The sequence below is a fragment of the Rhineura floridana genome, chromosome 4, assembly GCF_030035675.1.
Source record: "Rhineura floridana isolate rRhiFlo1 chromosome 4, rRhiFlo1.hap2, whole genome shotgun sequence".
In the NCBI taxonomy this organism is placed as follows: Eukaryota; Metazoa; Chordata; class Lepidosauria; order Squamata; family Rhineuridae; genus Rhineura; species Rhineura floridana.
In genome coordinates, this window is record NC_084483.1 from 60,566,559 (window position 1) to 60,590,931 (window position 24,373).

The window sequence follows — 24,373 nt, forward strand, 5'->3', positions numbered from 1 at the left end:
TCTCAACCAATTCCTTATCCACAAGACGACCTCTCCTCTTATTCCATGACTGCTAAGCTTCCTCAGAAGTCTTTGGTGAGGTACCTTGTCAAACGCTTTTTGAAAGTCTAAGTACACTATGTCCACTGGATCACCTCTATCTATATGCTTGTTGACACTCTCAAAGAATTCTAATAGGTTACTGAGACAGGACTTTCCCTTGCAGAAGCCATGCTGGCTCTCCTTCAGCAAGGCTTGTTCTTCTATGTGCTTAGTTAATCTAGCTTTAATAATACTTTCTACCAGTTTTCCAGGGACAGAAGTTAAGCTAACTGGCCTGTAATTTCCGGGATCCCCTCTGGATCCCTTTTTGAAGATTGGCGTTACATTTGCCACTTTCCAGTCCTCAGGCACGGAGGAGGACCCGAGGGACAAGTTACATATTTTAGTTAGCAGATCAGCAATTTCACCTTTGAGTTCTTTGAAAACTCTTGGGTGGATGCCATCCGGGCCCGGTGATTTGTCAGTTTTTATATTGTCCATTAAGCTTAGAACTTCCTCTCTCGTTACCACTATTTGTCTCAGTTCCTCAGAATCCCTTCCTGCAAATGTTAGTTCAGGTTCAGGGATCTGCCCTATATCTTCCACTGTGAAGACAGATGCAAAGAATTCATTTAGCTTCTCTGCAATCTCCTTATCGTTCTTTAGTACACCTTTGACTCCCTTATCATCCAAGGGTCCAATCGCCTCCCTAGATGGTCTCCTGCTTTGAATGTATTTATAGAATTTTTTGTTGTTGGTTTTTATGTTCTTAGCAATGTGCTCCTCAAATTCTTTTTTTAGCATCCCTTATTGTCTTCTTGCATTTCTTTTGCCAGAGTTTGTGTTCCTTTTTCTTTTCTTCATTCGGACAAGACTTCCATTTTCTGAAGGAACACTTTTTGCCTCTAAGAGCTTCCTTGACTTTGCTCGTTAACCATGCTGGCATCTTCTTGGCCCTGGCGGTACCTTTTCTGATCTGCGGTATGCACTCCTGTTGAGCTTCTAATATAGTGTTTTTAAACAACTTCCAAGCATTTTCGAGTGATGTGACCCTCTGGACTTTGTTTTTCAGCTTTCTTATTACCAATCCCCTCATTTTTGTGAAGTTTCCTCTTTTGAAGTCAAATGTGTCCGTGTTGGATTTTCTTGGCAATTGGCCATTTACATGTTTGCTTAATTTAATAGCACTGTGGTCACTGCTCCCAACTGGTTCAACAACACTTACATCTCGCACCAGGTCCCGGTCCCCACTGAGGATTAAGTCCAGGGTTGCCGTCCCTCTGGTCGGTTCCATGACCAACTGGTCTAGGGAATAGTCATTTAGAATATCTAGAAACTTTGCTTCTTTGTCATGACTGGAACACATATGCGGCCAGTCTATGTCCGGGTAGTTGAAGTCACCCATTACTACCACATTTCCTAGTTTGGATGCTTCCTCAATTTCATATCTCATCTCAAGGTCTCCCTGAGCATTTTGATCAGGGGGACGATAGATCGTTCCCAGTATTAAGTCCCTCCTGGGGCATGGTATCACCACCCATGAGTCCGCCTCTTTGGGGGTTTCGAGCTTGCTGGATTCAATGCCTTCTTTCACGTATAGAGCGACTCCGCCACCAATACGTCCTGCCCTGTCCTTCCGATATAGTTTATATCCAGGGATAACCGTATCCCACTGGTTTTCTCCATTCCACCGGGTCTCCGTTATGCTCACTATATCAATGCTCTCCTCTAAGACCAAGCACTCCAGTTCTCCCATCTTGGTTCGGAGGCTCCTAGCATTAGCGTACAGGCACTCCTAAGCAGTGTCTCTCTTCAAGTGTCTTTGGCACTTTTGGTTTGGCCTGTGGTAATTTTGCTCTTCTGAATTTATATCCTGTGCCCCTGCTCTCACAATGCCTACTTCTAGGCCTACCCCTTTTAACATTTCATCATTTCTTTAGTTTTTATCCCAGGGGGGAGGTTTATTCCGAACCAGACCTTCCTCAGCTCCTGTCGGGTTCCCCCCCTCAGTCAGTTTAAAAGCTGCTCTGCTACCTTTTTAATTTTAAGTGCCAGCAGTCTGGTTCCATTCTGGTTCAAGTGGAGCCCGTCCCTTTTGTACAGGCCCGGCTTGTCCCAAAATGTTCCCCAGTGCCTAACAAATCCAAACCCTTCCACCCGACACCATCGTCTCATCCACGCATTGAGACTGCAAAGCTGGGTCTGGCTGGCTGGTCCTGCGCGTGGAACTGGTAGCATTTCAGAGAAAGCCACCTTGGAGGTCCTGGCTTTCAGCATCCTACCTAGCAACCTAAATTTTGCTTCCAGGACCTCACAGCTGCATTTCCCCATGTCGTTGGTGCCAACATGCACCACGACCACTGACTCCTCCCCAGCACTGTCTACCAAACTGCCAAGAAGGGCAAGGATCCAGCACAGAAGTGGTTGCACGAACCTGTCTGAGCACCTTGTCAACATCCTCAAGCTGCACCAACTGAAACTCATCCAAGAAATCGGAACAAGGCTGTGCTCTGGATACCTCGCATGATTTACCTGCTATAACACTGGAGTCTAAGTCCTGGCGGATGCTAAAGATTTTATCCTGGAAGAGCCTAGCAAATTCATTACAGCGGGCCTCAGATGGTTCTATCATGTCCCTGGGGCCAGAGTGTAATAGCCCCCGGACAATTCTGAAGTGCTCTGCTGGGCGGCAGATTTATTATTTGATAGTGGCAGCAAAATATTGTTTTTTTGCTGCCCTCACTGCCCCTAAATACAGCTTACCATAGGCACTTACCAGTGTATAATTGCATCCACTAGGAGTTCATCTCCATCTTCACTCAAGCCGTCTCCTGTATTGTTTCATCGCTCTCAGCTCTGGGGTATACCATGGAGCTGTACGAGCTCTACACAGGAGAGGGCGCTCAGGAGCAATCATGTCAACCGCCCGGGTCATTTCTGTATTCCACAGTTCAACCAGGGTTTCGACAGGAGCGCCAGCCCTATCTGTCGGAAAACTCCCCAGAGCCCTTTGGAAACCATTAGTCTCTGGGGGCAGACCAGCTTAGTAGGTTCCCCACCCTTGCAGAGGGGAAAGGCCTCTGTAAGTCTAAACTTCAGCAAGCAGTGATCTGTCCATGACAGAGGGACTGATGTAAGGCCCCCCACATTATACTAAGCTTATGCTAAGCTTCCTCTATAACAGCTTCCTCTGTAGCATGTACTTCTGAATTTGTTCTGCCATTTTTAAAACTACGCTGATAGTCATGGTCGTGGTTTCATTGTATGCATTTTCAGGCTTATGTTTAGGTTAACATAATATGATTTCTAAATGAACTTCATTTAATTACCTTATATATGATTTTTATGGTGTTTTCCTAAAGCTTAACTGAGGGCATTCCAGGTCATCTTAACTTATCAGCTGTCGCTCATTCCAATTCTTGCAAATGAAAACATGCTTCCATTATTCTACTTGCTTAGACTCTCAGAGTAATTCTTACCTAAATTCAACTGTTATCTCAGAGTTCATATTGCAATTGCTTCAAGGGTGTCTGATTCTGTTATTTAACAAATAAATAGACTTGCTACATGTTATCTCTGCGAGTGTGGATTCCCAAATCTGTTTGCTGAAGTGGAGGGAAGTTAACACCTTCTGTGCCTACTCATTCACCCCTGACAATACCCCCAGGCCACTCCCCACCTCCAGTCAGTCTTCCTTTCAGTGTCAGGGAAAGACTTAAGGAAAACCATTAAGAACAATTTCAGGCAATGGAGACTGGTCCAGTAAGGTGAATGGGAAACTGCCTCATCTACCTCAGTCTACCCTCAGCCAGCCCCCTCACCTGCCTGTCTTCTTGCCTACAACCAGTCTAGGGGATGACACTGCCTGTCAGCTTTCTCCTCCTTAGCCTAATGTTGCCTTTGTAGAACTCAGCAGGCAAGAGGATGGGGACAAAATGAGAATCAACTGGCACTGCCTCTCATTGGCTCTGGCTCAACTTGCTGTTGGTCTCTCTGCTTTCCACCCCATCAGTCCCATTTTGCACCAGCCACCACTGAGTTGAGTAATGAGGCTGTTTTTAGTTAGAAAGACCCATTAAAACCAGTGTTTATGGACCAGGAAAATCCATATTTTGGTTATTTTTTATTATTGGTCTTTGTGAATATTGCTCAATTAATGTTAACATTATTGACATCTGTACTGTTCACTTTTCAGTGAATTACATTTGTTTCTTTTCAGATCACATTGACGACAATTGGCTATGGAGATAAAACCCCTCTTACTTGGCTAGGAAGGCTGCTTTCTGCAGGGTTTGCACTGCTTGGCATTTCTTTCTTTGCATTACCTGCTGTGAGTATATTTACAACTGTTTGCAAAACTTAAGGGACTTTACACCCTAAGCTGACATATGTAGGAAACATTGTTAGCACTCTGGGTCAGTGAATTTGTAGGAGTCCACAGCTTCTTTAATCTACAGTGAACAATTGATTTTTTAAAAAATTAAAGCTGATTTAAAAGCTTATTCTTTCCCTAGGATAAATGTAAAATCTATCTGACATATCCCAGTTTCATTTGGTAATATTGTATCCATATATTCTTTCATAGTCACAAATAATAAGCAGTTTTTTATGAGGCATGTTAGTGTGGGGCTTATCAAGTTTTGGCATCCAGTCCCCACTATTCATAAATGCCAGGGGATTCAGCCCATCTTAGTTCCCCTCTGTCCAAATGGTTGATGTGAGCAGGATCTGAGGCAGCTGAAGAACCAGCTTCCATGCTATCAACACAGATATCCCCAACAGAATATATATATGCCTTGTCCAATGATACACATTATTGTGTGGCTGTATGATCCTCAGTGGGGATCTAGTAATTAATATATTAATGTGTTTTCCATGCAGATCCACTGAGGGTTTTCGGCAAATATGTGATTATCCTAGTAATGTTTTTTGGATTGCCGAAAAACATCCAGAAGAAATTTTACTCATCTTGCAGAAGGCTAAAGAACACACTGTTCTGTTCTCTTGAGCTATTTAGTAGAATTATGAATATTCTCAACCTATTTCAGTTGAGATGCCAATAGAAATGGTAAAATAACTAACCACATTGTTTTCATGCCTTTCAGACATGCTATTTCATATTAATTATTACAGTGAAGCATTTATCTTAGAGTTTATAAGTCAGGAATATTATTTCTGATCCAGCTGCTAACTATTGGTCTTGAAGAAAATTGCATAATTATTTTGGGCTTAAATTCTTGTGAAAACTCATACCTGGATAAGCTTGCTTACCTGCTGATACTGACACCTAGTTGTAAATTTTAGTAGCATATATAAATTAGAAAGAATTGTCTAGGTGAGAAGATTCCATAGATGGAATAGTTTACTTAAAACCCTGAAATATTCACATTAAATAATTATTGTCTACTTCTACATAGCTTGCTTCTATAAATAAATAAATAAATATTCCCCTGCCCCCGAATATAATAAGTCCTTTTATTCATGCATGTGGAATGATATGCACCCAGTAAGCTGATGTAGCACAGTAGTTAAAAGCAAGTTATGACCTACAGATTCCTAGTTCAAATATTGAATCATCATAAGTTCACATAATTTAACCTTAAGTAAGCCAATGTTTTTCAGTCTCAACCTTTTGTCTGTAATATGAGGAAAAATAATACTACATTATATTGCATAATTTTTGTTGCTTTTTAAATTTGAGGGAATTTAAACCTGATGTTCTTGGATACTATTATTTGATGGAAGTAAAGAAAACTCTACTGAATTTGCAGATTTCCTGTCTTCACACTTCTCTGAATCAGTACTAAGGAACTTGTTCAGAACAAGTTGTGCACTTACCTAGTTTAAAACAATCACATTTCAGAGCACAGTTTAGTTCTTTCCATTATTTCACTGAGATCGAGCTGCTAATAGCTGCACAGGAGAAACTCCATGTTACTCAGTTAATGTGTGTTTTTAAATCACCACTGCTTTTCTGTAGAGGGGGATTGGAACTCTGATTTGCTTGGAAGAATCTACAGATGAAAAGTGGATGCTTAAGCCTTCTCCCTGTCACACACACACACACACACACCACAACTCCCCTTTGCCATTACCCCTTCCCACATGTCCCATACACATGTTGGAGCATGACTGGAATACCTGTGTATGTGTGTGTGTGTTTATCAATACCACACATCTGAGGTGGAAAGAAGGCAGAAAAGGGTGAAATGCCCTCCTCTCACCTGCCATTTCTTCCTGGCAAATCATGCTCTCCCATTCCCTCTGTACAGTGGAACAGTGAGAACTGGGGTTTGAAAGCATAAGCTGACAACAGCTGACACGCACTTCTCGGCATAAGACCAAACTAAACAGTGAGAAGTGACAGGTAAAGTAGACAGTGACAGTAACAGGTCTGTGTGTCAGAATTGGATTGCTGCTGAATTGCTATAAAACTGGGGTGGGACCATTTAAAACGCAGTAGAGGCAGGCAGGGAGAGAGTCACTGAACCCTTCTTCTGCCTGCAGTTTACCCAGAAAACTGCCAGTCCTTGGTTTTCTCCTGCCAGGGCACCAAGACTGGAAGTAACCCCTCTGGAGAGAAAAATAGCTGGAGAAATGTTGTTTCAGGGGAAGGGTGTGGGCAATGGAAGGTTTCAACAGCTTCCCTCCCACCAACCACTACTGTGCTTTAAATTCCTTTGCTCCACACATTGTAGGGAACTGGCACAAACCTGTTTTGTCCGGTCAATAAGTACACTTGATTCTCTCCAGATTGTGCCTGGTGTGCCATTTCAAGTATTTCTGGGGAAAGCCATGCTTACTATGACAGGTGGGACAATGTGTATAACACATCTATATGATTGTAAAGATTGTGTACTCTTAACCCCTTACCACAATGACTGTCCTGACCATGAACGTTTGTTGTACTGCACTGCACTCCAGGGCATTCTTGGGTCAGGATTTGCATTAAAAGTACAGGAACAGCATCGTCAGAAACATTTTGAAAAAAGAAGGAATCCTGCTGCCAGTTTAATTCAAGTAAGTGCCAAATGAATCAGATTTTTGAAGTTTCCATTCAAGAATATGTCAGTCCATATCGGGCAGAGTTGTAAAGGAAATTAAGACATTATTTGGATGATTTCTCATGATGCAGCATGTTCTGTAAACGTCTCCATCTCAATCCAGCTAGGGATACACACATAGAACTGGACGTCTACACACATAAATTGATCAAGTTGTTGGGATGCCTGTCACATAGTTATTTTGTGAAAGCTTAAATCAATTCAGTCTGCCGCTCAGGAGCGGGGACTGAATTCTGTCCCTCTTGCTTCCACTTCCACACTAAACAGCTAATTGGCATGATTTTAATTTTATGTGCACACAACTCTAGCTACTTTATGTGTGCTATATTGAACTGAAATTCTTGATTACAATCCACCACTTACCACTGAAATTATCATAACAATTCCTGTTGATTTCAGTAGATACTTTTTCTACTTGATAAGTTTCATGTTCAGTGCTTGGATAACCCACTTTAGTGTTTTCCAGAAGTGATCATTCCAAAAGAAGTAGAAGGATACAAATTGCATGGTGTTTTGCATGACACAGTTTGTAATATAGTTTTCTAGAAAAACTCAGAACTGATAAATGACAGATTAATTTATGACATAGCACACTCAACCCCATTCAATTAATTCCGGGTAGTGAGTCTCTGAGAGTGTGCCAGGGGGTAAAACATTCCATTTGAAGGAAGAGACCTCTGTCCAAAGAATTCACTACAACTGATTGATCATAATAGTTTTTTGCCTAAAATTGTGGCACCTCAGCAGTAGTATTTATGTGTAGGAGGAATCAAAGTAAATTGAAATGTTAGCATATTTGATATTTTAAACAGCTGTTTCATTAATTACTTTTAGTACAACAAATTTCACTTTGTTGATGATAGCTGAATACTGCATGTTGATTTCCCTGGCTTTTTTCACACCTAGTTAAATTAAGAGGCATTGTGTAGCAAAAATGATAGTTCAGCATGCTGCCTGATGGGAGCTATTCTTTTTGTTTTAAAAATGTGTGATGTATAGGGGCCCATAATTATTCTGACAATGTTTTTCTTTTTTGTGCTTCCTTATATGTGTAACCCTCATTATTCTTTCTAAAACCAAATCAAATATCCTATAAAAGATTTTGGCAGCAGAACTGATTCCCAAATTATGTTGGATTATGCCCATGAAGTACAGCTGCCAAATGTCTCTTTGGGGATCAATCAGTCATTTCCGCGGCTTGTCATTTATGCCTGCCTTGGAAGTTAAGGTCTGAGCAGTCACAGCATTCCCACTCACAAAACAGAATGATAGCTGGGTGGGAAGGCAACGTATCAGCACATGGCCATTGAACAAGTTCCAAGCTGTGCACAGTTCCAGGCTAGTATTGGAGCCTCCTTTATACATGGTTAGTAAATAACATGGCGGGGAGAATACATATTGCTCTTAAACCTCTGCAGGGTTGATTATCAAGGATCTGTGTGTTTTCATACGGGGGGGCAGGTGGGGAGAGGTATGAATTCACCTTCTGTCTTTGCTGAATTGTAGCTGGAATACAGTCATGATCCAGCAACTTGTCAGCTAAGAACCTGGGTGCCTGTAGACTGTACACACTGCTGATTCATCCTAGAACTTGAGAGTGGTAGTCCAAGCAGTGACTGGGACCCTTCCTCTCACTTTATCCCCTGGGTTAACTACTAGTGTGAATGTCACCCAGGATTCACACCTGATGAACTCAAGGAGAAGGTTATTACTGCCAGTCTCCTGTCTGAAATCTCTAGTCCCCAAGGACCAGCACAGAAATACAAGGGACTTTTAATTATATAATGCACAGCCATATGCATGACTAGTCTAAGATACGTTGCTGCCTGGGACTAAGGATAACATAGCATTACCATGCCAATCCAACATACAGAAGCATACCAGACTGGCAGTTGATGTCGGAGAGTCGCGATGCTGGGAACGGAGAGTTCTGAGCGAGCTTATGTGTGTGTGTTTGAATCCTTGCTAAAGATTATACCTTCCCTGCAAATTAGTCAGATAGAGACTTTGAGCTTTAAAATAAGAAATAACTACTTTATTCTGGAAGTACATACTTGATAGGAAAGAGTCCTATATCTAACTAACTAGCTAAGTTGGAGCTGCAACCACTGAGCCCAGTGTTTGCCCTCATGCTTGGAGGAGAGGGAGAGACGAAGAGAATATGTCTGCTCTCCCTCACAAGAGAAAGAAGTAAGGAGGAGGGAAGGAATTGTGATCAACATCCTTTGCATATCAGTCTAGCAGGAAGGAAGAGACCGCAGGAGATCAAAGGACAGGTATAGCCTAGCAACCAGAAGGTCTCCTCTCTAGCTACCCCTTTTTAACCCCATGCAGCCTCAACCCACAAGTTGGAGTTGAACCACATATTCCAACAGTTGAATTGTACATCAACACTGTCAACAGGGCAGTGTCTAACTCCACCATCACACCTGCGGGGAGCAGCAAGCTTAGGGGGCTGGGTCACACACACAGTTCTATCCTTCAGTGCCTTGCCATTACATTGCTCACTTCTCTTGCCTGGTGACTTGATGCTTCCCATCAAACACGTTCTACAATGCTGCAGCAGCGCCATCATGCATCCCATGAACAAAGCAACACACGCATACATGCAGTGACTGCTAGATGGCCTGGGCTGCCTGTTCATTCAGTGAGGGACCTTTCCCAGTAGCAGTGTGATGGGAGACTGCAACTAGATGAAACAGCTGAGGCCGGCAAGCAAGCATTGCGGCCACTGGTACACTAGCTCAGGAAGATGGGAACAGAAGAGGAGTGAGGAGGACTGCCAGATCCAGCTGCCTCATTCTGCCTAATGGTAGTGGCAGACCTGGCCATTTGCAAAGGTTGATTGGGGCTTATCTTTCTCTTAGAATTGCATAAGACATCCAATGATGAAGGAGGGCTGTTGTGGGGGTTTTTGCACTGAGTCTAAATGCCTTGATTGAAAGTAAGAAGATGAAAATAAGAAGAAGAAAGTAAGAAAATGACAGTAAGAAGAATGTGGCATTTGAAAAATTGGGAACAGAAACCAGTATCCTAGAAGGATGGAATGTTCATGTTAATTTTTACTATTATTTTGAGCTTTGGGATACACTTAATAGGAAATTGGCATAGTGTGGTGGTTAAAAGTTTGAGTGGGGAAGTTCCATATTAAAATCTTATCTCAGCCATGAATTCACTATATGGCCTCAGTATTGCTGAGATAATGTACGTGAAATGCCATATAGGTGGTATTCAATGCTGTTCCTACTCAGAGCAAACCCATTTAAAGTTAATAGACATTGCTTGAGGTTTTTGGGGAGTAGGGTCCCAGCAGAGTCCCTGTGTCTCCAGCATCCTACAAGCCAATCAGCATGAAAGGGGAGTGTGTTGGCCATTGAGAAGTGTTTTCTAGCATGCTTCCTTGTTCTTTCCTACTGATTGGAGCCAATCAGAGTGAAAGGAGGTGAGTCAACCACTGAGAAGACTCTTCTCAGTAGCTAACACACTCCCCTTTCATACTTATTGGCTCCTAGGATCATCTGTCATTGCGGGAGAAGGCATTAACAAGGATCTCATTCTCAGCCCAGCAGCAAAAAAGGGGGGAGGGGTGTGGCTGTGACTATAATGAAAGGACCCTGTACTTCTGATTTTGCCACTACACTACTGATAGCTACTGAGCAACTTAGGTCATTAATTTCAGTGGGTCAAGTCTGAGTGGGACTTAGTTGAATGCAACCCAAAGTTTATTATCCTACTAAAAATGATATTTTCCAAGATAATTGTGTTGATACCAATTTATTTATTGGTAATTGTCATATTTTCACATGCTCATTAGTAGGCAAAGCCTATCAGTTGCTGCTGAATACCTACCAAATCTGTTTGTCGCTCACAAAGTTCTGAAAGCTTTGTTTTGTTTTGTTTTTTAAACCATGATAGCATTGGAATGATCATACAGGTGCCTAATCTTTAACTATGAAGCAGGTTTTTTGAAACTATATGGAGCAATTTTTAGGGCATAATTTGTAACATTATATTGTCAAGAAGCGGCTCAGCAACAACTATGCCTTGTTTGGAGGCAGTTATGAAAATTATTGCGAAACTACCTGATCAACACCCCTTAAATTGCTGGGGAGCTGTACCTACTAAGCTCCTTAACCTTTCACATGGTCTGCTCAATCTTGATGTGAATACAGCTGATAAAGACTATTGTATAATGCACTGTTGTCATCATGGAGAGATAAGTCATATGCACACCTCAAAAATAGTGCAGCACAATGGTTTCTTAAAGATGTGATAGATACATCCCTTTATCTTCATGAGCGCAATCTGAACAAGTATTGAGTTAGATCCAGACTTGTGCAGCAGACTACAGCTGGAGGAAGCGGGCATGGCAGGAGTTTTTTGCCAGTTTCCCCTGCAGACCCTAATACTACCTCCCACTCTGTTCCAGAAGGTTAGGAGACCCTCTGGAAAAGCATGGGAGGTATCCTGGGAGCTGCAAGGTAAAAGGGCAATAAGTGAAAATGGTCACCAAACCGCCCTTCCTTCAACAGGAAACCTCTGCTGGATCCCAGTTTCCTTCACAAATGGAAGGAGCTCTTCCATTCTGGATCTAACCTGTTGTATTTATGACATTCCTGTGTACTGTTTCTTCTCTTGAATTTAAATACTTAACCCAATCTTCACTGCACTGTGCAAGCATAACCTCATTGAACTAATTATTTAAGCCAAAGTAACAGGTATTGCTTCCAGCTTGAACAAAATCCAGATTTTCCATAATGATAATGGTCCTTTTGTTTCATATATTGTTGGTTCCTTTGTGCTTTCTATTGTTTCCTTACACCAGGCTGCTTGGCGGTTTTATTCTACTGATTGCAGACGAACAAACCTGACAGCCACCTGGCGATATTATGAAAGTATTCTTCCATCCCTCAGGCATGTATCAGTGCTATGAATGATACAAAAAAGCCATGACTTGTATTGGTTTACTAATATGCTTTTCAATTTTTGTTTCATCCCCTGCTCCCTCTTGCCTTTCCCCCCCCTTTCTTTCTTTATCATATATCTGCACGTAGTGTGTATGGCGTAGTTATGCGGCTGATGAGAAATCGGTTTCCATTGCTACCTGGAAGCCTCATTTGAAGGCCTTGCATACCTGCAGCCCTACAAAGTAGGTAAAAATATGGCAGCTGGTGCTGTACTTGATGTCTGTTTGAGCTGATAAAAATCAGTGTGTGGTTTGTCTTGTTTTTTCCCTTCCTAATCTCTCCTCCCCATTTCCTTTTAATGCTATTCTTTAAGGAACTTAGGCAGCAAACCAGGCCAATTACACATCCTCCAAACATAATGACAAATTGGATTCCCATTTTCTTTTGCTTCTAAGCCATTATTTCAATATGACAGTAGAAGAATTTTTCCACCAAGTCCTCAAAACCCTGCTGGAAGTTAATCTTCTAATAGCATCTAGGCAAAATACTACCTGTGTGTTGACTCAGTTAATGCTAATCCATCCTACTTCACATAGTTAGAGATACATTATTCCCATCTGGAGGGCACCATATTGTCTACCCTGCATTATTAATTGTGGCTTTATAGAAGCTTATACCTGCTGACTTCCATTGTTTGCTGTTTTTTCATAACTCATACTAATTGTGCTTTGAGAAGGAAGAGAAAACAGGTTTTCCTCTACTTTGCAATTTGAATTCTGTGTAAAACAACACTGAGATCAAAAGGCCACACTAATTTATACCAGTAGAGGTTTTGCCTTAATAGCATTTAGATCAGGAAAAGACTGAAAGAAACTCAAGCAATTTGTTAGCTCACTACAAACAACTTACTGCTGCTTGCAATTTACAGTTCAGTATTTTCTACGTAAAGCTGTTTTGGGTGTTGTTGTTTTTTAATAAACAGAAGCTTAAATGTCACCATGTTGTCCTTATTGTCAATTAGGATCCACGTTTCCTCTTCCTGTGAGAAATCTATGTAGGAGGGTGTTAGTAATAAAACTCATACAACTGTTCTTCATTCCTATTAGATGGGTCATATTGATATGACTCATGGGAAACATCTATTTTAGTTAAAGAAAAATGTGTAGCTTTCTATGTGTAATGGGAGCATAGATAAAAATATTAGTATTTCTTCAGATATGTTCCTTGGCTAGACAACTGTAGTCAACAAAGAGACAGCCCCTATACATCTGAGGGCAGAATATGGTCAGGAGAAACATGCACACTGAGGCAGAAATTTCATACTGAAAGAATAATCAAATGCTATTTTAAATATCAGTAGGGCATGCTTCTAGGAATTATGGCAGCAAAATTATGCTCAAAAGGGGCACATATACAGTAGCACTACAATAATTGTATTGTCTACCTTAGGAAGTTGGGAAAGTCTGAGCCTTAGCATTTTCCAAAAGAAAGCTCTAGAAGCTTGGACTGACTTCTAGCTTGTTTTCATACAGCATAGCAATTCTTATTGTTTGTTTTGCTTTAAAAACTTGTCCCCAATCCATTCTGAGCTGTAGGAATTGAAGAAGATGGAAAATAAATAGATTCTGAACTCTAATTATATAAACTTAGAAACTCCTTATTCTCTTCTCTGCTGCTGAGACTTTGCTGCATACTACCTTTCATATAGAAGACAACAAAAAGTTATATGGGGTTCTCAAGATCCATTTATTGTAGCTAAAATATAGTTGTTACTACTGTTATGGCCTAATGCAATAAATCACCATCATCACCTATTACTTGCCCATCACCTAAAGGTCCCAGGGCGTGTCACAATAATTCAAAAATACAGCATTAAAAACAATTAAAAACAATCTAAAATCACAAAATAGGATGGGTCCTAAAAATATACATCAAATGCCAAACTAAAGAGGTGGATCTTCAGCATTTGCCTAAAAGTGTACAATGAAGTTGCCAGATGCACCTCGGTGGGGAGGGAATTCCGCAACTTAGGGGCCACCACAGAGAATGCCCTCTCCCAGGCACCACCCCCGAGGTCCCGAGGGTGGCAGAACTACTAAAGGGCCTCGTCTACTGATCTCAACAGGGAAGGAGGCAGACACTCATGCACTGGGGGAGAATGACATGTAATCTCTCTTGTCTAGTTTATCCCTCATCTTCTTTTCCATCTTCCCCCACTTAGAAGAGGACAGATTTGTAAATTTGATTTGTAAATTTCAGCAAATTGGCAGGAACAAAGCTTCATTACTACAAGTGCAGTAGTAAGAGCTTCAAAATCAAAGTCATCTGTAAACTTTTCAGAGGCCAGGAATGTTGGTTTTAGGCAAACACAATTTGTTTTAGGCAAACACAATTTGTAGGCAAACACAATTTATACTTATTTATTTATTTATTTATTTATTTATTTATTTATTTATTTATTTATTTATTTATTTATTATTTAATTTGTATCCAGCCCTTCCTCCCAGCAGGAGCCCAGGGTGGCAAACAAAGCACTAAAACACTTTAAAACATAAAAACGGATCTTGAAATACATTTTAAAAAAAGCATTAAAAACATTTTTTAAAAAAAACAACCTTAAAAAGGGTTAAAAACATTATTAAAAAACATATTAAACAATTCTGACACAGATGCAGACTGGGATAGGTCTCAACTTAAAAGGCTTGTTGAAAGAGGAAAGTCTTCAAAAGCCGCCAAAAAGATAGCAGATTTGCCTAATATTCAAAGGGAGGGAATTCCACAGGGTAGGTACTTAAGACTATTGTTTCCACAAATGAATTATTTTGAAGTTATGCAAATATATAAGCCATAAAAATGTAAATGTACTGCCTTCAAGTCGATTCCGACTTATGGCGACCCTATGAATAGGGTTTTCATGAGGCTGAGAGGCAGCGACTGGCCCAAGGTCACCCAGTGAGCTTCATGGCTATGTGGGGATTTGAACCCTGGTCTCCCAGGTCATAGTCCAACACCTTAACCACTACACCACACTGGCTCATATAAGCCATAGTATGACTAAAATATATTACACTGCACTTTTGACCAAAGAAAATGCTGCATTGGAAAGTATTATCTGACATCACTCCTTTTGCATGACATTTCTAGCCCCAATAAAGCCTGATCCAATAAAGCCTGATCCAATAAAGCAGATATCGTTATCAAATAAAAAGCCTACAACTTTCTGTTGTCTGTATATCAGCAGTGTATTTTGCCAAAATAAGTGATTTGCCAACTCACTCAATGGTAGTATGTACTAAGCACATTCAGCATGCCTTGAGATTGTAATGATTTTTTTCCTGATATCACTGTAATTATACGAGTCCCTGCTTGAATGTTTTGTGCTTGCTTTATAAAGTGTTATTAAACATATTAATTTGATTAACACATCTAACTGTGATTTACCATTTATCTAATAATATTTGTAACCACATCATGATTGGTACTGTCAGCATAACAAATGTCTTTCCTCCCCAAATCTTCTTTTTTCCATTCTCTGACATCTGAAGGAAAGAACAAGGGGAAGCATCTAGCAGGTTTGTGGTGTTTCTATATATGTGGTTTTGAAAACTAAAATGTTGTTTGAGAATGGATGCACATCTTTGTGGCTGTAGGCTCAAAATATATTGGCACAATGTTGAATAAATAAAGCCCATGCTTGGATTCAATTATGGAAAGGAGAAAGAAAATGGAATTTAATTTTTTCTCTTCAGATTATTATTGTGAGAACGGAATACTGCTCTGCAGGGCCGGTTCTAAAGGGCAGCCAGGTTGGACACTGGCCCGACGGCCCTGGAGCTACAGGAGCCCCTGAGGGGCCCTCTGCTCCCCTTCTGCAATCCGTGCCCCCCACGCCCCCCCACACCCCCCACTTACCTGTCAGCTGGCTTTTTAGCATTGCCCTTAATGAAGATGGGGGCCGCCATCTTCAGTTCCCTAAGGTACTGAAGCCGCTGCCGCCATCTTAGTTGGTGGCAGAGATGTGCACGCATAGCACGCACGTGTGCCATCAACAAAGATGGCGGAGGAGGCTTCATTCCCCTTAGGGAAACCGCGGCCGCCATCTTCATTAAGGGCAATGGTAAAGACTAGACAGGTAGGGGGGCTGGGGGGGCACGTGTGTGTGCACACGCACGTGCGTGCACACCCACCCACCGGGGGGCCAGGCAAGCTGATGCCCAAGGGCCCCCGCATGCCTGGAGCTGGCCCTGCTGTTCTGTGTCACCCACAGATGCCGAGCAACATTTGCATACTTAATATTGGATTCATGGACCTAGCAGTCCACAGTAGTGGTTACCGGAATGATCAATCAGGAGTTGAAAGACATCTGTCTAATATGACCTAGAAGAATTAATTAGAGTTAGAGGACTCTTCCATTACAAAGAATGAAAACACCGCTTACAAACTTCAGTAATTAAGTGGTATAATAAATAGCTAAAATAAATAAATAAAATGACAGTCTGCTGAAGGAGGGTCATGACTTGTAAATGATGGCTTTTCCCAGTACATGTATGTATGTATGTATGTATGTATGTATTGCATTTCTTTACCGCCCCATAGCTGAAGCTCTCTGGGCGGTTTACAACAATTACAACATTTTTAATTCACATTTTATTTTGTATATACAGATTTAAAACAATTTAGATACTTCATGAGATAAACCAAAAGTCTTTCTATATCAATACTACACTGTTAAAACTAACACCCCATCCACACATTTTCAAAATATTATGAGAGTGCTATCTTGTTTTGAATATATCATGTTGTGGCCTCCCGATTTAATAAAGTTTGGTCATTATGTTAAAAACTGGATCAGAATCTAGTTTTATATCTGTTGATTGCTGCTAAGAATTGTTCAGCTGAAGTTTTGAAGGATCTTAAAGTTCCATACGAAAAAATGGATAATCAAAATTAATGTGGGATATTGAACTGACACTTTTAAAGAAGTTGCCTGGGAATGCTTCCTTGTGTCTGCAAGTTTAGCAATGGAGTTAACTTGCAGACACAAGGAAGCGTTCCCAGGCAACTTCTTTAAAAGTGTCTGCTATTCTTCTACATTGAAAAATGAAATGGCCTGCCTTCAAGTTGATTCCAACTTATGGCGACCCCATGAATAGGGTTTTCATGATAAGCAGTATTCAGAGGTGGTTTACCATTGCCTCCCTCTGAGTCAGTAATTGGCCCAAGGTCACCCAGTGAGCTTCATGGCTGTGTGGGGATTTGAACTCTGGTCTCCCAGGTCATAGTCCAGCATCTTAACCACTACGCCACACTGGCTCTCTTTTTTATTCTTCTACATTAGAATCTCTTTTTAAAAATGTAGGGTGCAGCATATGAGTACTGCCACAGACATGAATGTGAGGATAGCTTGTGAGAAAGAGCTATCCTATTAAAATAACTCTGTCCCTGATATATAAGCTTTAGGGTTGTTATTTTTTTTTAAGTGACCATTCATGTACATATCTGAAATAGGATAACTATTATTGTTTCAGTGCACCAGCAACCAGGAAGGAATTAGACAACACTCTTTCCTATTTAAAAGGCAGACAAGGGAAACTGTCAAAACATAAATTGTCTAGAAAATAGCTACCACTATGCAAGACCAAGCTGCAAAAAAGGTGTGTGCTGTAGCTAGCAATGGGCTCTGTTTCGGCTATAATCAGATTTGCCATTGGATTAATTATTTCTGATTATCTTTGTGGAGAGCATTTTGAAGTAGCAATTCGCTGGGCCTGGTTTCCAATTGATTGTTGTTCTTTTTTTGATTCATTCTTTTTACAAAAAATTGCTTTGAAATCATCAGTAGTGTGAGTGATACTTTTATCGATCTACTTTCTGTGTGAGCTGTTCAAATGTGTATTCATTTTCACTGATGTCAATGAAGTGTTGATTGTAACTGACAGCAGCAGAGGGAAATGAAGTGTTGATTGTAAGCAGCAGGGAGAATGTGGAATTGATTGTAAGCAGCAGGGGGGAAGACACTGACCATTATCTGCCTTTATCTGCTCTGCTCTGCAATGCAATTAAAAGGAATGTAAACAGGCAATCATTGCAGAGTTCAGAATAAAGATTGATACCAGTGGAGACTCATAAATAAATAGCAATTATAATATCGATAATTCTCTGCAAAGCAAAATAAAAATTAAAAAGTCAGAGATCGTAAAAATGAAAAAATATCAGAGGAAAAAGGAATTGGATCGTTAACAAATACCAGGGGACCACTTTTAAAAACAAAATGTAAAAAAAGAGAGGATTCTGTCCCTAACTGTAGCAAAATTAGAGCTGCAAGTAAATTTTTAAAATCTTGGTGGATTTATCGTATTAGTTTTATTCAGTTTTTCAGTTAAATCTGCATACAAGAAAGACAGTAGTTCTAAAGAAAAAAGTCTGCTTACTTTATCTTTAAATTATGCACTTATGCATCATAACACATTTTCTTAGAAAACGTATTCAGCCTTATCTCTCACACAGGAATACCTCCTTTACGGTAGCATATGTCATCTGTTGTTTTTATATGTACTTGTATTAACAAGAATGAAAACATTATTAAAATCTGCTGACTGATTAATTGGGAGCACATCTTTTATCAGCTGAAATATGTTAATTGATTAACCTAACCAATTAATTGACTTAACATTATAGCCCTACTTAATCATAATTGTAAGATTTAGAGTTACATAAGAACATTAAAAATGCCAACTGATAAGAGGTTTAGCTAAATCATAAAGTTTTGATTCATATGACTATAAGACTAAAACCTGAACAATGGATGAACATTTTTACACATTTTGGGTAGTTTTTCATTGCCCTACACATCCATACCTTCTGTATATTCACTCCTTTTGTTATCTAAGCTCACAGAGGCAGATACGTTTTACCAGTCCTATCAAACGCACAGTTTGGCTCCCTGGAGAGAGCAGGACCATGTTTGGTAGGACGCTATCATTTCCAATTCCCCAGCAGGCAAATGTACCGCTATTCCCTATTATAAGAGGAAAGAATAGTAATCACATTCTGAACATGGAAAAAACATTTTGAAGGAGCCCATTATATGGAGCAGGATAGACACTGTCAGGCATCTATGCTATGGCAGGATTTTTAATTTGACTGGGCCCACATAATAAAAATTAAGTTCATCTAGTCTAGTGTCCTATTTTCAACAGTGACTGGGCACAGTATGAAGGGAGTAGCTGCTCCTTTTGTTTTGTTCCCTGCATCTGGTAATATCACCTCTGAACATGGAGGTTCCATTTAATTATCATTGTTAATACCCAAGAATAGACCTATTTTTTAAATAAATTTACAAATATTTTAAAGCATCTAAGGCACAATTCACGAAGCAGTTGGGATCTACTTCACTGTGGTTCAGTTTCATGCTGCTTCAGTGATTTGTATGTATCAGAAATACATGGGCAGGATGAATGACATTTTCCACATGAACCTCACCCTCCTTGACATCCCAAGACCTCTATCCAAAGTTATTATAAACTAGTTAGATCCTCTCTGCTTAATTGTTAATCTTGCTCTTATCCTCTATTGCTGCATGATCAATGGTCATGGGTAATGAAGTTATAGTCCAATGGCATCTGCAGGGCCATAGGTTCCCCACCCCTGCTCTGTTCTTTGAAGTTATTTAATAATCTTCTCCTCTTAATGGGTTATGCATATTGCATTCTCAATACCAAAGTTTGCTAAGATATCTTACTCCAAATGTTAAACACATTACTTAAAAGTGATGCTTGCTTGCACATCATGGTTTTGAATTATCAAAAGGGAACAGCAAATACAGTCAAGGCTCTCCCGTTGCTGGTTAGAGAAAGCAAATGTTCTCCCTTTGTTGGTTGGTTGCTTCATCATCGACAATAGGAACCTAGTTAAGCTCTGGATCCTAGTCAGTCATTTCAGGATTGGGTGCTAGCCACTTACCTCAACATCTACCAGAACATCTACTGTTGTCTTTTAGATATAATTAGCCTGACCTTTCGTGTATGCTGAATCCACTATCTATAAATAAATCACATTGATTTATAAACAAAACTTGATCAGCACTGTTCAGCACACTTCAGCTAATACCAAAACTACTGAAAAATTAAGAGTGTTTTCCATGGGTCCTGTGGAATTTACTCACGAACCTCTCACTAACTTTCATGGAGTTAACATTTAAGATCTTTGTTTTGTTATGAACACTCAACTCAACAAATCTTATAAAATGACTTTTCTTCACATACATATGAATATATGCACTTGCACAATAAGAACAAAAGTGTAAAGATGAGAGATATACATATATTTCATGAAGAAAATATCTTCAATAAAAGACATTACTTTTCTTAATTTGAATTAGCTGTCCTGCTTTAGATACAGTAGTAAGGGGTAAGAGGGGTAAGACGGCTGCATACCAGTGGTGGTGAGTGAGGCCAGAGTTGGTTGGGTGAGGCCTCCTTCCTTCCCTTTCTGCCACTCCTTTCTGGTATCCACTTTTCCCAATTTTCTGCTTCCTTGCTACCTGCATGAAATTAAGCCAAGGGACATAGGTACTCACATCTGCTTTAGGAACAACGTAACAACCATGTCTATTGCAAATTTGACTTCAGCATTGCAAGATGAACACTCCTTTTTGCTGATACCCTAGGCTTAATATTATTTATCCTCTCTAAGGTACACTTCAAAATGCAAGCATACAATTCTTTTCTCATTTAACTCACAATAGTCCTGTGTGGTAGGCTCAGAGACTGTTATTCACCAAAGCCACATAGTGAGCATAATGACTGAATAGGACTTTAACTATAACCTCCTAACAATAAATCAAACCAGCAATCCACTCAGAGGGGGGATTAGCTGATGCCTCCTCATGGTGAAGCAGTAGCCCACATTTACTACCAGCTCTTAAAGTTTTGCCTGCCTGTATACATCACTTAACAATATTTTAGATTTTCTCCTTCACTAGGTGTTGTATATTTTATGACACTGACTGCCAATTAGGTTCCCCTTTTTATAGAAAAAAACCCCACAGAAAGTATTATATATAATATACATAGTTGTTAACATTAAATGGTCTTCAGTTTAGTTCTTTTCTTCTTCTGTACTTTAGGTGCAGTAACATATGTACTGATGAGTAAACTACAATTTCTACACATTCTGCGTAAAATCTGTTGTTCACAAGAACCTTTGCTTAAGGGATAGCTTGACATGTATCCTACATAAGATTTATGCTGAGAACTTAAATAGGTTATAAATTACTCAGGACTGCCAAAATAGAGACATTAATTTTACTGTGTTACGAAGGTGGGTTTTTACTATCATGTTATATTGAAGTAACATGTTCTGATCTTGAACCTGTATTTGGAAAGTTCTTATTATACATAACAGGAGTTTTGTCTTACATGAATGTTCAGGAGAAGACCAGTATTTTGAGTGTCTTTTCCAGATAAATTTTGTTATATTCATATTTCTGACATCTGTTTGACATAGGAAGCTTACATTTTACAATTGGCTTGTGAATTGTTAGTCATTTGGCTTGTAAATTGAAAAGAAAATCGATAGTGGTCTGATTTGCCTTACAAGGAAAACCTAATCCCTTTCCTCACATGGAATGCTTAGTAACCTCTATTTCCCCTCACTCCTAGTAAGCTTTATAGTAATAAACAGAAGCTCTTCAGGATGTACAGCTCTCGGAAACATAGGTATCCAGCATCCTGTCTGTTCACATGATATTTGGGAATGCCAACTAACATCAGGTGCATGAAGAGTTTATTTCCCCTTCTTAATGCTTTACAGTTTTTTACTCCTCAAAGGATTTCTCATTATTTGGCTGGGTCCCCTGCCACAATTGCTTGTAATTTTCCTTGTTGCTTGCTGCCTGCACTTATATACCAAAATAGTCACGCACAAAAAAATTGCATCTTATGATTTTATGTAGCAATAATTCAACTACCCATTCAACGGGACAACTGCAATGTTGCAGTGCCATTTTAAGACTTCTTGTGCTCCTCTTCTGTCTGATATGCTTGGGCTAAGAAAGAATTTTGAATGATTCTAATAACTTTTTCCTGAGTCCAAGAATTGTTTTGCGGTAGTGGTGCTTTATGTTTCCACATTGTTTGGCTGTAAAGTTAGGCAACTAATCCCACACCACTTGTCAAGCAATTAAGTTAATAAAGATCCTGCACTTTTGAAAAATCCCTGTGACCTAGCTTGTGAAGACTGTAGTAGGCTAATGTCAGTGTACAGAACTGAATGTTAAAATGATTGTTTGCTCCAGCTGGAATCTATTGACCTCTTTGTCACTTAACCAAAAATAGTAATTTCAGTTTGTGGCTCTCCAGGGGAAAATCCTCTGTTCACTGCCAAATAACTAGTTACATCAACTTTTTCTGAGAATTTTAATATCATATCAAAATGATTCTTGGATTTTTTAAAAAATCAAGGAAGTAAAAAATAATATAGGTTATTTCATTTCTTTAAAATTGTAACATAGGCAAACTACTTATAGCAGTTAAATATCCATGAGAGAAAAATTGATCAGTGTCATTCCTCTAGAACTCATGAATGCACTTTGAGCATGATAACTGTTGTATGGATTCAATCTTAAGGCCTAATTCACATATTTAATAAGTAGCAGAGTAGATGCTTGAAAACATCATTTTGGATATCGCTCCAAATGCATAGCAAACCACTTATGTAAGTATTATTACTATTTTATTATTTGTTGAATTTATATCCCACCCTTCTGCCCAAGGGAGCCGAAGGTGGCAAATGTATCAACAAAAACAACTGAACGTAAAAGAGAAGCATTCTAAACATAGTTAAAAACATTTTAAGCATTTCAGTCAGAGATGGGTAACCTTTTTCAGCCCTTGGGCCACATTCCTTTCTAGGTAACCTTCTTGAGGCCAAATGCCAATGGTGAACAGGGCCAGAGGAAAAAGCCAGTAGAGCATTAAATGCTAATTTTTACCTTTGTATAGTAGGCTAGTTTCTACACACATTCCTCTTTATCCTCCATCCAGTCAAGCAAGAACCATTTTTAGAGTTCAAGGACACATTCCAGCCAAGGGAAAAAAACACTCGAGGTTGCAAAGTAGGGCCAGTGAGGGGTGTGACCTGAAGAGAAAGGGTGTGGCTGGGGAGGGTATCTTGCCTGGGGATCAGGGCCAGCCCCAGACATGTCAGGGCCCTTGGGCACAAGCCTGCCCCAGGCCCTGGCACCCCTTCCATGATTCGTGGCAGGATCGCTGCGATGGATCACACGCCCCACCATTCCCTTGCTTAACCTACCTTTCTCAGCTGTTCTGCGGTTGCACACACAGCGCTGCCCTTAACAAAGATGGTGGGTGAGGTTTCCCTAAGGGGCTGAAGCCTCTGCCGCCATCTTGGCTCATGGCAGGGATATGTGCATGCAGTATGCATGAGTGCCATCAGCCAAGATGGCAGCAGAGGCTTCAGCCCCTTAGGGAAACCTTGGCTGCCATCTTTGTCAAGGGCAGTGCTGCATGCACAACTGCAGAACAAGGTAGGTTAAGCAAGGGAATGGCGGAGCTCTGAAGTTCTCACCGTGCGATCTGCGGCAGCGATCCTGCTGCAAGTCGCAGAAGGATAGCAGCCCCAGGGGCCCTTGGCCAGTGCCCCACCTGGCCTCCATTTGGAACCGGCCCTGCTGGGGCCAGACGGAGAGGCCTTGAGGGCTGCATTTGTCCCCTGATTTAGTAGAACCCAGTGTAGTTGTAGCAGGCTTTCATTACACCATTTTCATTACAGCCCTTCTTTCTTTCTTTCTTTCTGGTAATTTGCAATTGTGTGGTGAAACGTTGATGGAACAACAGAGCAACTTCCACATAGTTGTATTTTCAATGTATGAATCAGGTCTCAGCCTACTTATATTATCTATCTTCTATCCCACAATGTTGTCTACAATCCCACAAAATTAATGGTGTCCTGGAAGTTTTTTTCTATATAGCTCTGCAACAGTACCACAGTGACCTCTAGTGTCTCCAACTGATATAGGAAAAATCAGAAAATTGCAGAAACTACAAAAAGAAAAATGGCAGTGTATAGCTAAAAATGGAAATGGACTGCCGTCAAGTCAATCCTGATTTATGGTGACCCTATGAATAGGGTTTTCATGGTAAGCGGTATTCAGAGGTGGATTACCATTGACTCCCTCTGATGCTGAGAGGCAGTGACTGGCCCAAGGTCTCCCAGTGAGCTTTAAGAAGTCTAAAATATAGGCCAAAAGAAAAAAGCAATACAGACATTCTTAGAAGGGAAAAAACAGATCTAATGACTTGAAGCCGTTCAGAGAAATATCCAGACCCATCAACTCTCCCACTTTTTTGTAGAACATAC

General features: G+C 40.3%; 1 protein-coding gene across 5 annotated transcripts in view; it reads left to right on the forward strand.

Annotated features, from left to right (window-relative positions):
- The window catches only part of KCNQ5 (potassium voltage-gated channel subfamily Q member 5), a 556,888-nt gene that overhangs the window by 473,237 nt on the left and 59,278 nt on the right, over positions 1 to 24,373 (forward strand). For 3 of the 5 annotated variants that reach the window (XM_061623123.1, XM_061623125.1, XM_061623126.1), the window contains 5 exons: positions 4,241 to 4,351; positions 6,946 to 7,041; positions 12,140 to 12,234; positions 15,538 to 15,564; positions 21,655 to 21,711. In XM_061623123.1, the coding sequence (XP_061479107.1) occupies positions 4,241 to 4,351; positions 6,946 to 7,041; positions 12,140 to 12,234; positions 15,538 to 15,564; positions 21,655 to 21,711 (386 nt within the window). The remainder of the gene's footprint in view (positions 1 to 4,240; positions 4,352 to 6,945; positions 7,042 to 12,139; positions 12,235 to 15,537; positions 15,565 to 21,654; positions 21,712 to 24,373) is intronic. The other 2 variants (XM_061623124.1, XM_061623122.1) reach the window with 2 other exon arrangements.